Source organism: Colius striatus, chromosome 2 (assembly GCF_028858725.1).
Source record: "Colius striatus isolate bColStr4 chromosome 2, bColStr4.1.hap1, whole genome shotgun sequence".
Taxonomy (NCBI): Eukaryota; Metazoa; Chordata; class Aves; order Coliiformes; family Coliidae; genus Colius; species Colius striatus.
The window spans coordinates 53,684,753-53,704,197 of NC_084760.1; the positions used below are offsets into that span (position 1 = coordinate 53,684,753).

The following is a 19,445-nucleotide window of genomic DNA, read 5'->3' on the forward strand; positions in this document are numbered from 1 at the left end:
ATGCCTTAGGCACCGGCACTGCTTTTGGGCCACCTCAGAACACCAGCCTCAAATGAACCAACAGAAGACCAGCTCAAGTGCTTGTGCACCCAGGGAAGGTGGATCATGTGAAAAAGTTTGCACCACCACTCCAATCAGAGCTCCCTCCCTTTGTCCCTGTTGCTGGATTTCCCTCATAGTTGACCTTTTTAACCATTGTGAGATCAAAAATAGCAGGAACTCAGAAAACACGTCAGACCATTAAGCCCTGTTGTGCGACCTGTTTGCAGAAAGGCAGGCTGTCCTGCTCTTGCCAAAGGCCATGACAGCTAGGTGTTTCTTCCCTGTCCTTCCCAGCCCCAAGCACAGATGTAATGCTCCTGATCCCTGTGGTTAGTAAAACAAACTTCAAACTTTAAAAGAAGCCTGAAAATAATTAGTGCTGCAAAATAATCTGGCACATTAATGAAAGTGGATATAACTACAAAGAGTGTAAAGAGTCCTTGCTCAAATTACTGCTTTAGTTTCAAATCTGTTAAACTGGTTTCTATGGGCATCATAAATGTCAGCCATGAAAAAAAGAATGGCAATTGATTTGTCATCAGAGAATCAATAGCAAAAAAAAAGCTTTAATCCATTCAAATGCAGTGATTAAAGATTTCTTTCCCCCCAATAATAAAACACTACAACTGATAAGTAGAAGAAGCCAGTGTCTCATCAGCAAAAGCATTCAGTCGCAGATGTAGACATTTTGAACTACTCTGCTGGTTCAGTATGGTAGTCCTGGGAACATATAAAATGGTAATTTGGCTTTACATCCTTCCTCTTCCTCCATATGCTATTTGCTAATATAGGAGAGATAAGGTTTATGTTTTCTGTGACTAAGGCAACAGGCTGTGCAGCCAGTGAGATGGATATTGCTGGTGCTGGAAAGGTTAAGTCAGTTTCTTGAGAGACCAGGAAAATCTGGCCTTTGGCCCATCCCACAGTGGAGCACCGCAACCAGAACTCATCATTTCCCTTTTGCCTTCTCCCAGGCAAATGCTTTTACAGGTACACAGACCAGTAAACTAGTTTCCTGGTCTATTTATACCCATGGGTTGCATTCTTCAGGGGAGCTGCCAAACCACTCACAAAGGAGACTCAAAGCATTAGCTGAACCTATCAGGTTCCTCACAAACTGAGCAGGCTTCAAAACACCATGACATGAAGCGTGCCTTTACCTCCATGAAACCTAGACCTGAGACACCAAGAAAAGCAGCAGCCACCCCTCAAAGAGGAAAAAGCTCACATGGAGGAAGGGAAATACGTCCGTACTAACATGTAATTAAACAGCGCGGTTGCCATCCATAGCACAGCTTTCCCATGCTACTTGGAAATTCTCCAAGTGTAACTCAACCCATTCATTTACAAAACAAATGATCCAGCATCCTTTAACACCTCCTGCACAACTGCTTAATTTACATAACGTACAGGATTCAGCTGTCTTAAGTTGTCTCCATTCAAGACGCTACTGTGTTATGTGCAGCGTTATCACTGAAGGTGGCATTTTTATCCACATTTGGAGTTGTACTTTGTTTGTGGCATAATGGCAACAGAACATTTTCTACCACTACTATTGTTAGCAGTGCTTTCATCATGAGACTCTGAAACCTAAGCCCGCCTTTGAGTGGCTCACAAAAGGTCACTCAGAAATCTTACGGAAAGTTGGCATCTGTGCAGCCCTTTACATACATTTACATGGGGCACAGAATGCTTTTCATTGAGTTTGATCATCATTCATGTTTAGTCACAAAACTGGAGAAAAGCAAGCGATCTCTACCATACACAATGCACTAGCTAATTAATGTGAATTTCCCAGTGTCTTTGACAAGAGGTAGTATCAACTTTTGTGCCCAGCACGATGCAGTATAAAGGGGGAGGAGAGAACCACTTCACATGCAAACCTCATCCAGCATTTGGTGCTCCAAATAGGTCCTGAGATTTTTCACAGGCAGCTGTCAGGAACCAACCTGTTTGTGGGTGATTCCACTTTCCTCAGCACTTGTGAAGACTCTTGTTGCACTGATTAAAATCCTTAACCTTTGACTTTCCTTGAATTGTACTAACCTGACATGGAGAGGAAATCGGTGTTGCTCGGTTTTGTTGGACTATATTGACCTACAGTATTTGATGCAGCAGAGATTTCTGACTGCCTTCACTACTGCACAGTCTGACCAATTACCCATTTGTGCTTTCTAACTGAAAAAAAACCCCAGTAATTAAAACCACATGGCCCTTCTGACCATCAGTTTTCTCCCTGGTACCAGACACAATGTTGCTTATTTCACCAGTCAACTTTATTTTTTGACCCCTGTGACTGGGTTTGGGGAAACCACATGTTCCAAAGCTCATCAACCTTTCAGCAACTTCAAAACAACTTATCCCAACACTTCTTCCTACTATTTTGTGACAACTCGGTCTCTTTTGAAAACCCTATCTGTGATCTCTTCAATCAGCATCTGAGATGGACAACAGAAGCACATGCCTAAAAAAAAAAAAGCAGCTGAGATTTTACCAGGAGCTCTGCTCTAAAATACTTTCATTACACAGATACAAGTTTTGCTACCAAGGCCTCATTTGTCGTTTATTTGGTTGTTGTGTTTTTTTCTTTTTTAAACTAGATTACTGCCAGGAAGGGAGCTTGGTCAGCAGGTGTTCAAGCAGGACTACAGACCACCAAAGAAAAGCTGGGAAGATCTTTCACGATTCCTTTCTTCTCTCCCGCCCTTGGTGACTCCAGCTTTGGTTGCTCCTGTCACATGCCAGGTACTGGACAAACGAGAACCATGAAGAAATCACTTTTGTAACAAAATTTATTTTTGCTCTGTGGATACAAATCCCAAACATCAACAAATTCCAGTGGAAAAATACCAGTCATTAACAATGAAAACTTTTATTATTATTTAATAAATAGAACTTTGGCATTCAAAATTCTAGCTGTAAACCCTACTTAAAAAAAAAATACAAAAAGAGGCAAGAACAACAAGCCTAAAGCTGAGCCAGCCAGTGGCTCCTTTACTTTTTACAATGAACACATTGTGATTAAGTCATGACAACTCTTATTTACATATGAGGTATTCTGAGCGGTTCAAAAATTGAACCCAATTTACAATACTACCAGTCTTCAGGGACTGATCCAGTACATATGTCAGCTGTGCTTTTAAAGATAGCTCCAGACACTCCTCCCCACTGAACTAGTGATACGCTGTAATTCATATAAACAAAATTAACATGCTGTGATTTGAGTTTCCAAATCACGCTTCATATTCAAAAAAGCTGCAGACTACGACCAGCCCAACATTCAGAGTGTACATCCAGTACCTAGTTTAAGTACTTCTGTATCTTAGACATTACGCCAGAGTTCCTCCTACCAAAGCTTCCTGAACAACTATCAGCAGGTAGGAGAAAAACAAGGTGCAGTTGTCATTGTTCTAACAACTTAGCTAAAGCTAAGGGGAATATACACTTACCTCGGGCAAAAAAGGCACAAAGGTATGCAGCTGTGGAACTGATATTGCTAAGGAGCTACCAGAATAAGTCATCCCTTTAGATAACAACCATTGACTTGTTTGCAGTCTAAGAATGCAGATTAGTTTGGATGATCTTTTCCCCTCTCAGAGCTCAGCATATCAGTGACAAAAACCCAACGCAAAGCCCAGCTCCACCTGCATAACGCCACTGGTAAGGGTAAGGAAAACTGGAACAAACTACACCCAATATGGAGAGAGTGCAGCATGTTGCTGCTGCCTCTGCCAGGGCAACAGGTTGTGGGGGGAAGGGGTTTGCTTGCTTTCTTTCCTTGTGTTTTATCCTGCAAGAAAAACATTAAAAAAAAAAAGCCGTTTGCTAGAAAAGGTGGGCAGCGAGGGCATGAAGAAGGAAGAAATGAAACCTTTTGAAGTGAAAAGGACAAAATTTCAGCCCTTGTAATGACTTCATGGCCACCTGCAGCTTTGAATGCCGGAGCCTAAGTGGGTGGTTACAGCAAATCTCCACTCTTTCACACAACTACCACACTACAAAGCTGCACAGTTGAGGCTACCAACCTAAACCACATTTACACAACTGAGCTGCGTTAATTCTATATAGTAAATACATAGCATCATCTATAGCTTGTCCAAAGACAGTTACTTTCCAAGTCTTTTTCAAAATACATTCTTAATACAGTAGTTACTGTAAGTATCCTCTAAAAGATTGTATAAATGCCATCTGAAATGATACAAAAAATTCCTGTACAAAGTTGCTGACAACCAGAAAGGTACAGTTTCCATTCGTTAGCGTTGTTTTTCAGCCCTTGAGATTGTCCAATAGCTACAGCAAAAAGTTGTCATGACTAAATCTAAGCAATTCCAATGTTAGCATTCATTAAACAACTCTGTATTAAATATGCTGAGATCACACACACTATATTTTAACCAATTAAACAATCATGCATATCTGAGACAAAGCTTATTCCATTTAGAGGCATCCGTAAACTGATGCGTGTATAGTCACAGCTACTACTACAACAGGCCAAATTTTAAGAAACCAAAGCAAACTTCTGGATCGCTATAGAGAGTCAACTGGTAGTCTGCATCTTTGGCTCATACATCCATCATTTACCTCCCTACTTGACTTTGACCGAGGCAGATAAACTCAGGGGTTTTTAAAATCAAGTGCTTTCAAGTCAATATAAATATTACATATTCTGTAATAAAAAACATTATCATGCAAGACTGCAGCGCTGGAAGAGAAGGACTACAAATAAAATTGAGGGACTTTTAACCAATACTTGAAGAGCATAAAAGCTCCTGAAGTGCTTTGCAAATATAACCCGTCCATCTCCACTCTGCAGTACAGTATCACCATATAATGGGGGGATGCTGGAGGCACACCAGCCAAATGACCAGCTTAATAGTTCAAACTGAGTCAAAAAAATAATAAATCTCCTTCTCCTCTCCAATTGCTCTGTTAAGCTCCTTGTTACTTCCACCAAATTTAGAAAAGCATTTTGCTTCATAATTTCTTTATAGGTGCAATGTGTCCATCTAAGGAAATAAAAACGTGCAACCTGGGTGTTTCCTCACTCCTCAATACATCTGTCATCTGAAATGCTATCGCTGGGTTTTGATGAGACAGATGCCATAAACAACAGACTACTACTTCCCTGCAGGGTCAAAAGAACAAGCCAGGGCCCTGGTCACAAAAGACAATACTGTCAGAGGCACAGGAAACTGGGCAAGCCCACTTGTGCAAAGACCTTGTTTTCATTTCAGCACTACAATGAAAGTTCACCCTCAAACCTATAGAAAGGGCATGGAAATTAAAATGAAGTGGCCTCGGTTTTTCACCTTGAAGTAGAGACTCTGGGCAATTTCACTGGAGATTTTATCCAGACACCGTTTTAGTGCTCACAGGAGCTGAACCAGTCAGATTAATCTATCTGAAAACACTATGTAGCAATAACATAAATAGCAACACTATTTTTCACAAATTACTCCATGGGTAGGTTCAGGAATAGAGAAAACTGTCAAATAAATAAGTTTATACAGCTACAAAAAATGAAACTCCTACATTATAAAAACATTATTAAAGATAACTGTTTAACAACAAACAGAAAGCAAGACATCAAGTTAAAACTGGTAGCCAGTCCACGCTGCTATACCATTTTTCTCCTATTAAAATAATCAGAAAACTGAAGATACCAACACTTCCACCACAAAAATGTTGCCCTAGAATTTACTTGGTTTAACCACTAGGCCTTCTAAAAGATTTTTGCTGTTATCCATACTATGGGGCAGTTGACTGACTTGTACCACACTCATTTGAACCTTTCTTTTAATACCTACCATATATGTAAGCGATGCTCAAATATTTTCTTAACAGTGTGGTCTGGGAGTGGTTTTGCTCTTTGCAAGTTTTTGTTTCCTTTGGTTAACTACTATTTCACACCATGCATAACTGTGCAGCTAGCTTGTTCCAAGAAATGTGAAGCGTTACCACGTCACCCATCCCACGGGAGTTCAACTGCATTGCCAAGTGACGCTCACTGAATAAGCTACGGAACATGATCCGTTTTTTTTAAAATAGAATTGCTTCCTACATAAACAGAGAAATCAAGAATTCCCAAACATTGTGGAAATTTTTACAGTCTTCAGATAACTGAGTATTTAATACTACTAAGTAGAAACATTCTGTTCTGAGCACTGATTTTTCCAAGTGCCAAACACACATTTTGCAGCTGCGGTAAAAAGCGGCTGAGTGGTTCAATCTCATCAGAGGCCTTCAGGGATGGAACACAGACCAGCTACATTTAAAAATAGAGATGATCTAAGGAGGAAAAAAAAAAAAAAGGAAAAAAGAGTATGGTGCAAACAATATAATATAGTCCCTTTTTTTTCCCCCCCCTCTCCTGACAGCCACATACTATGCTGCAGTTTCATGTCATCCAGCTTCTCTGGGTTTCTCAAAGGCTTAATAATATCGAGTGCTTAAAAGAATGATAGCGCTGTCTTTTATGGACTTTGTTTGCATAAAGGAGTTGAAACTTGGTTTTCTTCTGCTACTGGTTAAACAAGCTAGACATGACTATAATCAACACCTTTTCTATATCAACTTTCAGGCAACCTGAAGAGCAACTACTACCTGTAGTGCTCTGAGATTGTTCCAGCCACAATTCCTAGAGTGAAGTGCAGTTGCAGAAGCCTCTGGTTTCACCACATGCAGCTATACGTCCTTCAACCCTTTGTTCTAGTATTTCAGAACACAAATAATGTCACACAAACCCCTAATGGAGGAAATGGCAGAGTAGCAGCAGCATGGCTGTTTTGATGCTCTGATCCCAGAAACTAGGAGAAGCAATAAAATAAACCCCAATGAAGGAAACAGAGTATCCAACTGGATCATTCTTCACAGCTTGTTCCTACATTCAGTAGTTTGGAGAAAAGATTTCTTTCTAGTGGTTTCTACCAGGCTGCCCAAATGAAGACTCTCCCCTCCCCACCAGACTCCCGAGATTGACTACGCACAGTCCTCAGAGAGATGCATGTGCGCTGCGATTTGCGGCCTTACAGTATGGCTCCTTATTAGAAATGCAAAGACCTGTCTGTGGCACAGCAGCATTTAATAAGTCATTTGCTACCAGCTGAAATGTTGTCATTGAGTAATGCAATTCTCCCCCATGTCCTGAGCATAACGGTCTGACATTATCGTCCTCAATTCATCAATGTCCTTCCGTAACTGACAAACGTCCAAGAGCTTCTTTGAAAGGGTTTCTGTGCTGTGGTAATTTTCGTTCTCTTCAGATGAACAGCTCAGTGCTACAAAAAACAACAGCTAAGGTTAAAGCTCTAGGAACTGTGCTCTGGGAGTAAGTATTTCAACTCAGTAGTCCCCTTTGAGGGGCAGATCACTTAAATTTAATTGCATCAAGACAAATTATGCTTTAGTATGGTGAAAAGCCAACAAAATGTGGTGCCGTGTATGCACTCAACACAAAGATAAGCTTTTTGGTTTGCAATAAGATCTAGACTTGCTTAACAGCAGGGGAAAAAAAAAACGGGCAGAACAGTTGTTTCCTAGAGATTTTGGAGATTTCTATTAGCCACTCAGAAAAGAGGGACAGAAGGGTTTGGGAAACGAGGCCACATAAGACAATGAGACAGTACTACAGACATGTGGCCCTATTCATCCTGCTGGATGAATTCTGAGACTGACATATGCTGCACTCCCTGGGACTTCAGGGGACTACAGTGCAGATGACTCTGTGCTGCATAGTAGCTCTTGCTGCACAGGACACTACACCTTCAACCTCAGCAATGAGGTTGATTAATTCTAGCTAACATTTAGAAAACAACAGAACATGATATTCAAGTAGAAGTAATTGTTTCTTAAGTTTGTCAAAAGAAAGACCTAACACAAACTTGCTATGCTGAAGCTTTCTCTGACTGGCTTCAGGGTGTGCTTCTCATCTCTTGGTTAAGTTTAAAAGCTTGCGAAGTGACAAAGACTAGATGTGCCATTAGAAGTATTGGAGACGAAGCTGCTTGTCTCAGATACTCCCAAACCACCAGACATAGACACATTCGAATAGCAGATGTATATTCTTACCCCTTGACTCCAAGGGCTTTAAGACAAAAACCACATGATTTAGCCATACCAGGCCTGATTACGCCTCACTGCCCTCATAAGGAGTTTATAGGGTAGCACAGGAAAGCATCCATTAACCATCAGGGTGGCTGCAATGTGTCTCGGGAGGAATGGACATCTGGCTACAGACCTTTCTTTTCTAGTAGGGTGAACATTGCCAATATTAGGTCCATAAAGAGTCAGCTACCTGTTCTCCCAACTCAGCAAACACCCGAGTAGTTGTGAGCATTCAGTGGCCCAGGTGTACTAACCCAAGCTCAGCTTTCCCACATTGTGCCAGGAGTGCGGCTCACAGACAACTGCTCCAGTTGCATGGCAAGGGGGACACTGGCCTGTCCAGTTGGCAAGTTCAAGCATCACTTAGCTAAACTTATATTCCTCCGTGTAAAAATCACTACTAAGCCTTAGAACAATGACATTACTTACATCTGATTCCCAGCAGTAAGGAAAGGTTAGGCTCCTTGCCCTGAGCTCTCTGGGTGAGTATACTGCACAGTGCTTTCAAGTCAAACAAGCAATGGGACATTTCCTTGAACAACTGGTCTGCTATGGGCATCTTCTCAGATACTGGCTGCCTGGACTGCTCCACCTGCCGCATCTGCTCCTTCAGGCAGGCATTCTCTTCCAGCAGTCTTTGGTTCTTTGTGAAAAGTAAATGGGGAAAAAGGGAAAAGTTAGTCTGCAGCATGTACTCTAGCAGAAAGTTTCCCATTTCAAACCACAATTAAAAAAAAATTAGTTTCCATACATATAATCAACATTTCTGACTCCTCCAACAAACACCAGATAGACAATTTCTACATTTGTAGAATGGTAGGATTGGAAGGGACCTTTAGAGATCACCAAGTCCAATCCCTCTGAAGAAGCAGGTCAACCTAAATCAGGTTGCACAGGAACACGTCCAGGCGGATCTTGAAGACCTCCAAGGAAGGAGACTCCACAACCCCTCTGGGCAGCCTGTGCCAGGGCTCCCTTACCCTCACAGTAAAATAGTTTTTTTCTTATATTTAAGTGGAACTCTTTGTGTTCCAGGTTCATCCCATTACCCCTTGTCCTGTTGCTAGCTACAACAGAAAAAAAGGGATGTCCCAACCTCCTGGCACCCACCATTTAGATATTTGTAAATATTTATAAGATCCCTGCTCAGTCTCCTCTTCTTCTCTAGACATGGCTACCGCATTTCATGTTACAATCACTCAGTGGCCTTCACCCTTGAAGTTCTCACTTCCTGAGGCAGCAAACTATTTTATGTTTGCATGGCTGTCAGTGCAGTCAAATAAGTAATTAAGCGCATAAATCCCTGCCATGGGACTTTATAACCATTCTCCAAGGTTATTCCCAGATGGTGTGGTCAGGGGTTGGTTTACTCAAGTTTTTACTTACTTCAGAGAGAGTTTTATTTAACTGCTCTATATTCCTTTCTTTTTCTTCAAGCTCGTTTGCCATCTTCTGAACTATCAGCTTTTCTTGCAAAAGCTTCTCTTGCATAGACTAAAGTGAATAAAAATATAGGTAATGATTTTAGATTTTCATACTCTATATTAGCACTGCGAAGAAGTGCAACCTCATTAAGTTTCTAAAATTTCAGTTATTATTTTTCTATTAACCCTTCATTTTTTATTTTCTAACATTCTCCACCGGCTTATATTCAGCTGGATCCCAAGAGCCCTCTGTACACCAACACAGCTACTGCAAGTATCAATGAAACCCTTTAAATAAGCAGTATCTGTTTAGAAACAAATAAACTATATGTAAGTAAATCCTTACTCCAGTATGGAATATATGAAGTCTAAAATAACCAAGCAACATTGTTTGTTCAATTATTTCAATTTTACTTGAAATACACAACAGATTAATGACAATTAGGCTTCATTTGTGCAATTCCAACTTGCAAATGAAGGGGTTTTTTGTCCTCTACTTTCCCTAAAGACTATAGCAGAACTTCCTACAATCTTTCATAACACAGAATTCATCTCAATTTCTATACAGCTGAGAAGAAAGTCTTTGACCATTGATACTGAACAACCACCTCTAAAACCTTTCGCATATGAGAGAACAGTCTATACAACTCTGCAGAAGAAACAACAAATGCAGGTAGAAAAAAATAACTTATATGTAGTGTATAGTGTCATCTTCAACAGGTACAATACGTTTCTATTTTCAGTAACGTAAAATGGTAACTTCTAGGCTGCTGTCGTATTTCAGTATTGAAGCTTCCCAGGACTGACTTCCAGATCAGTCACAAGCAGCAGCAAAAGAAAAACAGCTGCAACACGGAATCAGCTGTTGCCAATTCCCCTGATTTTACCTATAGAACTGAAACTGAGAAATCATGAGAGAAAGTCAAAGTTGACTTTTGGGGTGAATTCCGTATGACCAGAGGTGTCATTGCTTTTAAAAGTAGTCATTTTTATTCTACTAGTTGGCTTTTAGATCTGTAGATGTCTTTCAAGGTCATCTAGAAAAATTCAGAAAGAGTACTAGTCAAATCATCTTATCTGAATACTAATTACAATGACTAGATGAACTCCTGGTGCTTTAAAATAGATCTTATCAGCTTTCATGAAGGAAAACAATCCTCTTTTGTAATTAGTGGTATTACTCACAAATTCAGCTAGCACTGTGCATATGAAGTGTCCTCTCCATCCCTAGCTCAGAACACTGATATGTAAAACCTGTTGCCCAATTTCAATAGTAAGATGTAAATCCGATTCCATTGTGCTCAAAGTACAGTTGGAGCACGCCCTGGCAGAGTTTTGATTGTAACCTTCCACAGAGTAGAACCACGGACTATGATGAGGGAAAGAGAATGGGCATTTCACAAGCCAATAGATCTCAATTTCTGGAATGACATTGTCCCAGAAAAATGGGTTTTTCTTCAGTCTCTGTAAGAAGAGTCCTCAAAGCAGAGAACACTCTCATGGGGAATTTTATATAGCAGCTTAAAGAAAATGCTACAGAAAGATCAAAGTCACTTTTTAGTAGAAGAACACTGAAATTCTTGTATCATGACTCTAACTTTATTCAAAGACAAAAAATAGACCCCAAGGTCCCCACTCTAAAGAACCACAGCAAATTGAATTGTGTCATGGTTTTGGGCCTCAGGAAAATAATTCAACTTTGGAAAAGAAGACAAATTTTCTCTTGTGAGAGTTGCTTTCAAGATGTATGAAGAATACGACGACCTTCAGGGTATCAGAACGAGGGACTGTAGCACACAGGAAACTGTCTATGTACAGGTCTGCCCTTTACCAAGTAAGTGTGCAGCCTACAGAGTGGATGAGAAGCCATTTAATTGCCTTGCCAGCTGTAAGAATTATTTTTGCTGACAAGAAGGCAGGGAGTAAGGCAAAGAAGGGCCAGCATTGAGCGGAGCTTACAATGGCCTGGCCACTTGTGGGAGGTGTGCAGATTTAACAGAGATTCCCAATGCATTCAGCTCAATGCCACACAAGCAGTGAGAAAAACAGTACCTTATCATATCCTTTGCAAAACTGGAAAATAATGGTATTAAAATTTATCCAGTTAATATGGGCTAAAACACCCTCACACTTCATTTTCAGGTAAGTAATAAGCAGGCAAAATGCAGAGGTGACTACTTGTTTTTAAAAACTATTTTCACATACTTGACCTGCTTCACCCACATTATGTCCCTCAAAAGGAAGTGCTTAAGTAATGTGCATCCTTAAGATAAGCTGTCCTAGTATGCGCAGCTTCACACTCCAGTGGGAGGAAAGGGAAGAAGGCGGCCCCTGCCCTGCCCCTGCCTCCAAGGCAACACCCTCGTCCAGTGAAGAGCAGGAAATAGCTCTGCCTCAAGCATTTCCTTTGTCATGCTTGCAGATGAGCAGGACTCACAGTGGTCATCTTTAGTTTTTTAAGAAGATTATCTACTGAGAAAAGATGGCTGTATTGGGTCTGACAGAAGGTCCCTCTAGCTCCATCTATGGCAGCAGCCAAACACAAGATACTTAGGAGAGAGGAGAACAGAGAAGAACACACAATGCAGGTGCCCAAAACACCCTCCTAGCTTCCAAGTGTCTTTGAATTTTAGAATTCTTTGATGATGAGCAGCTTTAGGGACATCCACTGGCCCAGGTATGATATATCCATTAGCACTACCACTTCTACGTTTCATGTTCATGTGAACACCAGCCATTAAAGATCTGACTGTGAAGCCTTCCTGAGGATGGGTATGTGATGAGGAAGACAGGTTCAGAAACATTACCTTCCTCAGTGTATTTTCAGAGGTACTTCTGTAAAAAAAATGTACATGACTGTGCAAACTACTCCAGAGCCAATTTCTGAAATACCGCAAATAATGCAAACCTGTTCAGCTCATGAATTGCACTGTTTAATGAGAAATACTAGAAGTGGAAATCCATATTTATTTCTAAAAGATACACCTAACTTTTATCATTCTCTGCTATTCTAATCTTAAAGCTTGGAAAAACCTCATGTGCTTACCAGCTTCGCTAAGCCCAAAGTGCTATGTCTTCCCAGTTGCTCATAGCATGAGTTCTCTGTACCTCACCCTTATTTTTTCCATATGCCTTCCAAGGTTACAACTCTGTGGCATTATGTTCAGTCTGGCACAATTTGGGTTTTTTGTGACTGACAGGACTGACAGACACACTTTGGGTAACACAAGCATTATATGAGATGACCAACTGTTTTTCAATGTTTCTTGGAGAATAAATGTGGTAGGTCAGAGAGATCAAGGATACAAAGAAGTTGCTGTAATCTACAAGTGGATAATGCCACTCTCAAACCTTGTTTTCAATCCTTACATAAAATATCTCAAAAGAGGAAAAATTAAGAGAAAGTCCTGGAGAACAGAACACTATTAAGTTCACAGATTGTCACAACTACTCAGCATTTCCCAGTCTCAGCTCCCTGAAGTCACTTCAGACAAAGGACAAAACAGGCATCTATAAAACATGCACAAAGATCGCTAGCCTCAAGATTAAGGTGCCAGAGAGAAAGATCAAAAAGTTCAGGAAATATGGAAAGTTTTAGGTGAGTGATAATACATTTAGGCAAGCTGTGCTTATTCCTTGTAAGCACAATACGTACATAGCACATATATGTAAATAATCTTTAACTACAAAGAGAGCCAGAGAACCTGAGAAGGGTTATGGTGTTCAATTTGAACTTTTTAAAAACCAATATGAATTATCTAAAATCATGTTTGCCCGTATCACAATTTTTGCTTAGAGAAGGCTGCTCCATTAAAACATCTCAATTTGATACATTTTGGTTGTCTTCAAACCTAGAGGCTGATTCTGCGTCTCAGTCAGATGTATCTTGTGTTGTAATCTCAGTTCCCCTACTGCTTCTCTACAGACTTATCTAACACACTGTAATTTAATCAAGTAAAAATATGGTTGCCAAACGGAATCAGGCCTGTTATTTACCTGCAATGTAGAGAAAGGAAACAATTTAATGGTGGAAGACAACATACTTTCAACAGCTACAAATAAGCAAACTGATTTCCACTTTGCCCACTGAAGTGAAAAAAAGCAAGTGTTACACAACAGTTTTGTGTGTCTCCATTATTTGGATTCTAGCTCTGTGGAGTGCTCTCTTCTACTTCGGAAGGAATGGGCATTCAGCTCATTGTTTACAATCATTTTGTTGTTCTTCCAAGACTAACATACTCTGAGCCAAATCAGAAGCACCCGCTTCATTCTCAAGGGACAAGCCTGTAACTTCAGTCTCTCAAGGGCTGGGAATCAAAAAATGTGGAGACAAATGGAAATCCAGAAGGAGAATGCAGGAACTAGAATTTGGCTTCAGTATTTACTCAAAACAGATGGATGTTTGGTTTTTTAAATACTCAGCTTTTTCTACAGCAAGTTGTACCTTCTTCCTTATAACCTGTATAATGTTTCCTTCTCTCCACAACAAACAGTGGTCACTAAGTAACTTTCAAGCCTCAGGAGCCTGATGTGTTAACCTAATCCAAAGACTCCAAGCTGTCTACCTTTGTTGTGTTAAAATCCTTGGCTACAATCTCTGTACCCAAGATCCACCAAGAGAGTTAAGACACCCGAGTGACATGTCAGAAACTAGTTCAATGGGGATCCACTTAAACAATGCAAAGTACGAAGTGGTATGACTCAGAAAGGCACCGGTTCCCTACTAAGGATCTCAGCAGCAGAGCTCCTAAGCAGTATTGCTTTTTATACTCTGATTATCTGAACCCCAAAGTTAGATGTGAGGCTTCACTGTTCCTTCCGGGGGCAGTCTTCCCATTTGGAACAGGTAGTTCTGATATGACATCCACCAGACCAGCAGAATAAGGATGCTACATAGGAACAGTTCTTCACTTTCCGAGTGCCAGAAAAGTGATAAGCCATACAAACATCAATAACAAATACATTGCGAGTCTGCAAAGGAACACAGGTCAGCTACAGGCTGTAAGTTCCTGGCATTTCTATCTTTGCCTCCTATTTGGGAGGATAAGAGGAGATTTTTTTTAGTTCAAGATAAAAATAATGTACAGAGTAAACAACAAAACATACACAGAATACATCTTACCTGCACGTCTAAGATCAGTCCAGCTATCTGATTTTGTTGATTGTCTATGACCTAGAATATAAAATTGAGTCATTTAAAGGCTTGAATCGCTTCAGAACCTTTTTTAAAAATCAGCTTCCAAGTGTGTGGCCATAGACTTGAAATGGAATCTTTGTAAATGACATGACAGATTAACAGAACAGGAAATTCATGCAAAATAAACTTACTGAACAGAAGTAGGTATTGAAAAGAAAAGTGAATTAGCACAAAATGTGTAATTCTTTAGTAAGGGATTTATTCCTAAAGTAAAAAAAAAAGAAAAACAAAATGCAAGACAATGTTACAGATACCACCAACAGTTCATTTGCAGACTAACCTTACTGGCTTTCTCATTCTTTTCTTTAAGACATTCATTCTCATTCTGAAGCTGCTTTGTGTCCAACATGGGAAGGCGAATACCATCTTCGAGGCATTTTTCTACTTTCTGTTGCAAACTGCCATTCAACATGAAAGAAAAATTAAGTGTGCTGACAAGCATGAAGGGCTGTACATTCCAGTGAAAAATCAGACAGTTGCGCCATCTTCCAACCCAAACTGTAAAACCCTATCTAGCAGAATCCAGTCTTATTAATGAGCAAACCAACAGAGGATGAAAAACTCCTAACTCCTGAAGTTACTGTGGCACTGAAAAGAACAGATTCATGCAGGAATGGTTTTATGGGTCGGATTTGGCCCTGCAACTCCCAGAAGACACAGTTCCAGCAGTAAAGAGTAGGGAGAGAGGGCAGAGAAGAGCAAACTTTCTGGTGTTCACATCTGCACAGTGCTGCTGTGGGAGGCAAAGCCAGCACCAGTACAACTCAGGAGTCTCTAAAACCTCTCAAAGTTACAAGGGTTTTTAAATCAGACTCTCTTGTGGGAGAACATACAAATCAAAGCAGAGTCCATAATCTGAAGTTGCACTGAATACCGGTGGCCTATCCTTCATGCCCTCTGTGACTTGTAAGAGTGTAGAGCCACTTCTAAAGCTGTTCCCACATGAGGGCATGAGCTTCAGACCCTCTGTAGTTCAATGCAAGCTCCTAGGTGTAGCTAAAAAGCCTTTGCCTGCTCACCTTCTCAGAAAGGAAATACATTTTACTGCTAATCTTGCTAACTTAGAAACCAAAGGCTACCTTAATTATCTGTAGGCTTTCAGAACAGACAAAATGATCCTCTTTAGATTATGAGAGCACAAAGGGAAAGAAAAGGCCTTCCACTGGTAAGATGGAAACAATGCATCAACAATTTGGCTGGCAAGGTGTCCCAATCAGTTTGCCTTGCATCATGGAAACACTTTCAGACTCCTGTGGCATGCACCTTTACCCAATGGAGAGACGGTATACTGTAGTAACATCCACATAAATTTTAAGGAGTGATTCCCATCTGCTTCCCCTCTTCCCCTGTATTTAAAAAATAAGCATTTTAAGTAGTTCCTCTGATCTAAAAATGTATCATAGTAACGTCTCCATGTCTCCTCTGGAATCTTCTCAAGGGTATTTGTCCCATTTGTTTTTTCACAGTTATGCAAGCGCAATGACAGCAGATTAGCTACAGCTAAATCACTCTGTAAATACCTTACCCTCAGTGAAAAGGTAAGGAGGAGCCACAATTTATTTAAAACCTTGACCCTTCCATGATATACCTGTCAGCCAATATCCAGGAGGCTTTTCCACAGCTCGTGACAGGATTAGTTACCAAATAGGAGTGCTGACAGCTTCTATGTAACGCCCCTTTGCCACACATGCGTATTCTATCCTCTATCTGGCAGCAGGCTATGATGCCATCGAAGCGGTATCCCATACCTTTCAAGGAAGATAGTGAAGAGTGTCCTAGGCAGACTCTTCCCTGCAATTACTTGCAACTTGACACAAAAATCTTGCTGGATTTTCTGTTGTATTACACTGTCATTATGCTCAGTAATGCATTTATGTCGTGAAAAAATCTATTACAATGCTGATGATTAAGAGTGAAGATAACATTACGTCTTGACAACAGGTAGGAAGGCACATGTGTTTCAGGCCACAGTCCAAGCAGCTGTTCTTACCTCTGTACGGTAGTGACCAGCTCTTTTTCTTTTTTCTTTTGACACACCAGCTGCAATTCTTTCTCTCTGCACTGCGATCGGGCCTCTCCCAGCTTCTTTTCTAACTCGGTCATAGTTTCTTGAAGTTGCTTGTTCTTCTCTTCTAGAATTTGCAGCTAACACAGGTTATATTAGTCAGACACGATGTGAAACAAGCAGAAGGGCCTGTGGCAGGCCACAGCCTTGTAGTTTGTGTAATCTTAGGCCTGTTTCACTTAACCAAGTATGGAAATACTTGATAACACCTGATGTGCTAACACATTTAAATCCTTCCCTTCCTGAACAGATGAGGAAAAAACCAAAATCTATCTTGAAATGGTAAAAAAATTGATAGTGGATATTAGAGGCTTTTAAAAAATGTGTATTTTTAAAACAAAGAAAATTCCCTTTACCATACCTGTTTTGTCTGCCCTTCTATATCATCCAGCGTTGGTAGGTCAGCCAGGTATTTCTCTAAGGTTTCAATTCTTCTTTGCTTTTCTTTGTTTTGCTCAGACTCTTTCTGGCATTTCTTTTTCAGGCTATTAATATACCGGTCTCTAGTTTTAAGCTAGGAAAAACAGTAAGAGTACAGGTTTTATGATTACAGTGAAAAACAAAGCTCCTTTGGAAGCAGAGGTTGGTCACTCCAGGAACTGTACCCACAGCTGCAGGAAAAAGTTTGTTACTGAAGAAAACAAAAATAAAGAATGATTACTACCAGTAACTCCAAGTCACAGACCTACACATGACCTCACACCACAGTCACTTTGCCTCCGCCCAGAACGTTCCATATGCTTTACAAACTCAAAACAAACATTCAACGGCTAAAATATTCTTTATTGTTTCACCAGAGATGTTCATATGCAACAAATGATCAGGAAATATTTCAGTCCATCCTCTCTCCTCTACGAAAAGAACTGAAAACACAGGGACCAAGGACTTAATTCAATAAGAACTGGAGTAAAAAACTGACTTTGACGCAGACTGACAATTACATGAGAGGACATTGGAACAGAACTGATGCTAAAATCACATTTTTTCTACAGGCATCCCTAACTGTCCACCAGCCTGCAAAAGATTTTTTTGTATTGTGTTATCTTTGCTTGCATTCCTGGTATTTACTTGGCTTTACTACCTAGGTCAAAAAAGCAGGAAGGAAGCAGGACAAAAGAGTATTTTCTAATCACAGTCCAATTTAATGAAAAACAGTACATCTATTGCTTAAACTAAGGTGTAGTAATTCACACTTCTCACTACAGTAAATGCTAATTGTTTTTATTCCATTGATAGACAGATGTGTGAGACTGTTAGAGCTCAATAATATTGCCTACTGAAAAGTCAATAATATCTGTGAAGTTTTTCCAGAGGTAGTCTTCTACATAGGCCACAAAAATGAGAAAGATTTCTGGCCTTTTGACAGTCCTATCTTTTGTTTTATCAAGACCTCAAAACAGAACAAAGATTTCAGGCTATTTTAAAATCTCTACGATTAGAAAAAAGACTCAGGATGACAAGTTGACCTGTCAGAGTACTCCAATACTTGTGCAATAAAGACTACATGGGTTCCAGATCTTCTCATCCTATATATATGCCATAGGGAATTTGCTCTCCTGCAACCTCTCTCTAATAGTTACCATGTTTGCTTTCAGATTCCTCCTGCTCTAAATCCCCAGTCTCAAGGACTCCTTCCACCTTCTGTCACCTGAAAAGAAAAAAGGTGCTTCTCTCATTTACTCTTTCTGACACTGCTGAGGGGAAAGCAAGCTTTGGATTTTGGTCTGGTTTTGTTTCCTTCTTCCTACACACACTGCTGATGACTCTGTTGTGGCAGGAAAAAACGGGAAAGCTCTCACTCTCTGACAATTAAACACTACAAGCAAGGCCACAGGGATCACAGAGAACACTACTACATCAGAAGAGTAATTTGCAATTGCCCGTAGCGAAGGGAAAAGAAGCAGTCAGCAGGCCACAAGTGTCTGAACTGAAGTACTTCCAGCCCAGCCAAGCAATTTCTAGATTAAATGCCTCAGAACTAAAGTAAGGGCTACAAAATCTGCAGATGCCAAAAACCACACTCATGTTTGGTATAAGGAAAGGAAGAGCCTAGGCATTTGTGTCATGGACACTGGTAGACAATGCTGCATTATCTACATTAGTAGGCTGCCTCAGCTAGCAAGCTGTGAAGAGCTACTATGACTACTGGCCAGCCATGATATGGAACCTTTTTCAAGGCTTTCCAAACTTCAGTGCCAATTAAAGAGCTCTCTATCACCTCAGTTCTACACTGACTACAGATAGAGCCTACGGGCAAAATCCCTTCTCTTCAGGCTCCAGAACTATTTGTGAGATGTAACAAATACTCCCTTGCTTGGAATGTCTGCATGTGGCAAAAGAAAAGTATGATGCCAGCAATGAATAAAGAGCATCTTCACAGTTTCTCCAAAGGAAAGCATCAAACACATCCACCCTAATGTTAGAAGGGTGCTGGTTAGAACTTGCATTAATATAAATCTAAGCTGAGTAGTAAGATCCAGTGAATAAAGAACAGAAGGTAAGAGTGACAATGTACCACTAAACCACAAATTAGGAAACACTTCATCAAGGGCACATTCCTGCTTGCAATAAGCAATTTGTTCAGCTGGGAGGAAACTGAAAGGGAACTTCACTA

General features: G+C 40.4%; 1 protein-coding gene across 2 annotated transcripts in view; it reads right to left on the reverse strand.

Annotated features, from left to right (window-relative positions):
- Nucleotides 1–2,825: 2,825 nt before the first annotated feature.
- Nucleotides 2,826–19,445, reverse strand: part of CEP85L (centrosomal protein 85 like) — a 113,484-nt gene continuing 96,864 nt past the window's right edge. Inside the window, exons 7-13 of one of the 2 annotated variants that reach the window (XM_061990586.1) lie at nucleotides 17,193–17,345; nucleotides 16,757–16,911; nucleotides 15,047–15,164; nucleotides 14,692–14,742; nucleotides 9,532–9,639; nucleotides 8,575–8,788; nucleotides 2,826–7,319 (exon numbers count right to left, since the gene is read on the reverse strand). In XM_061990586.1, coding sequence (XP_061846570.1) covers nucleotides 7,156–7,319; nucleotides 8,575–8,788; nucleotides 9,532–9,639; nucleotides 14,692–14,742; nucleotides 15,047–15,164; nucleotides 16,757–16,911; nucleotides 17,193–17,345 — 963 coding nt within the window. In that variant the 3' untranslated portion in view covers nucleotides 2,826–7,155. The remainder of the gene's footprint in view (nucleotides 7,320–8,574; nucleotides 8,789–9,531; nucleotides 9,640–14,691; nucleotides 14,743–15,046; nucleotides 15,165–16,756; nucleotides 16,912–17,192; nucleotides 17,346–19,445) is intronic. The other variant, XM_061990584.1, reaches the window with a different exon arrangement.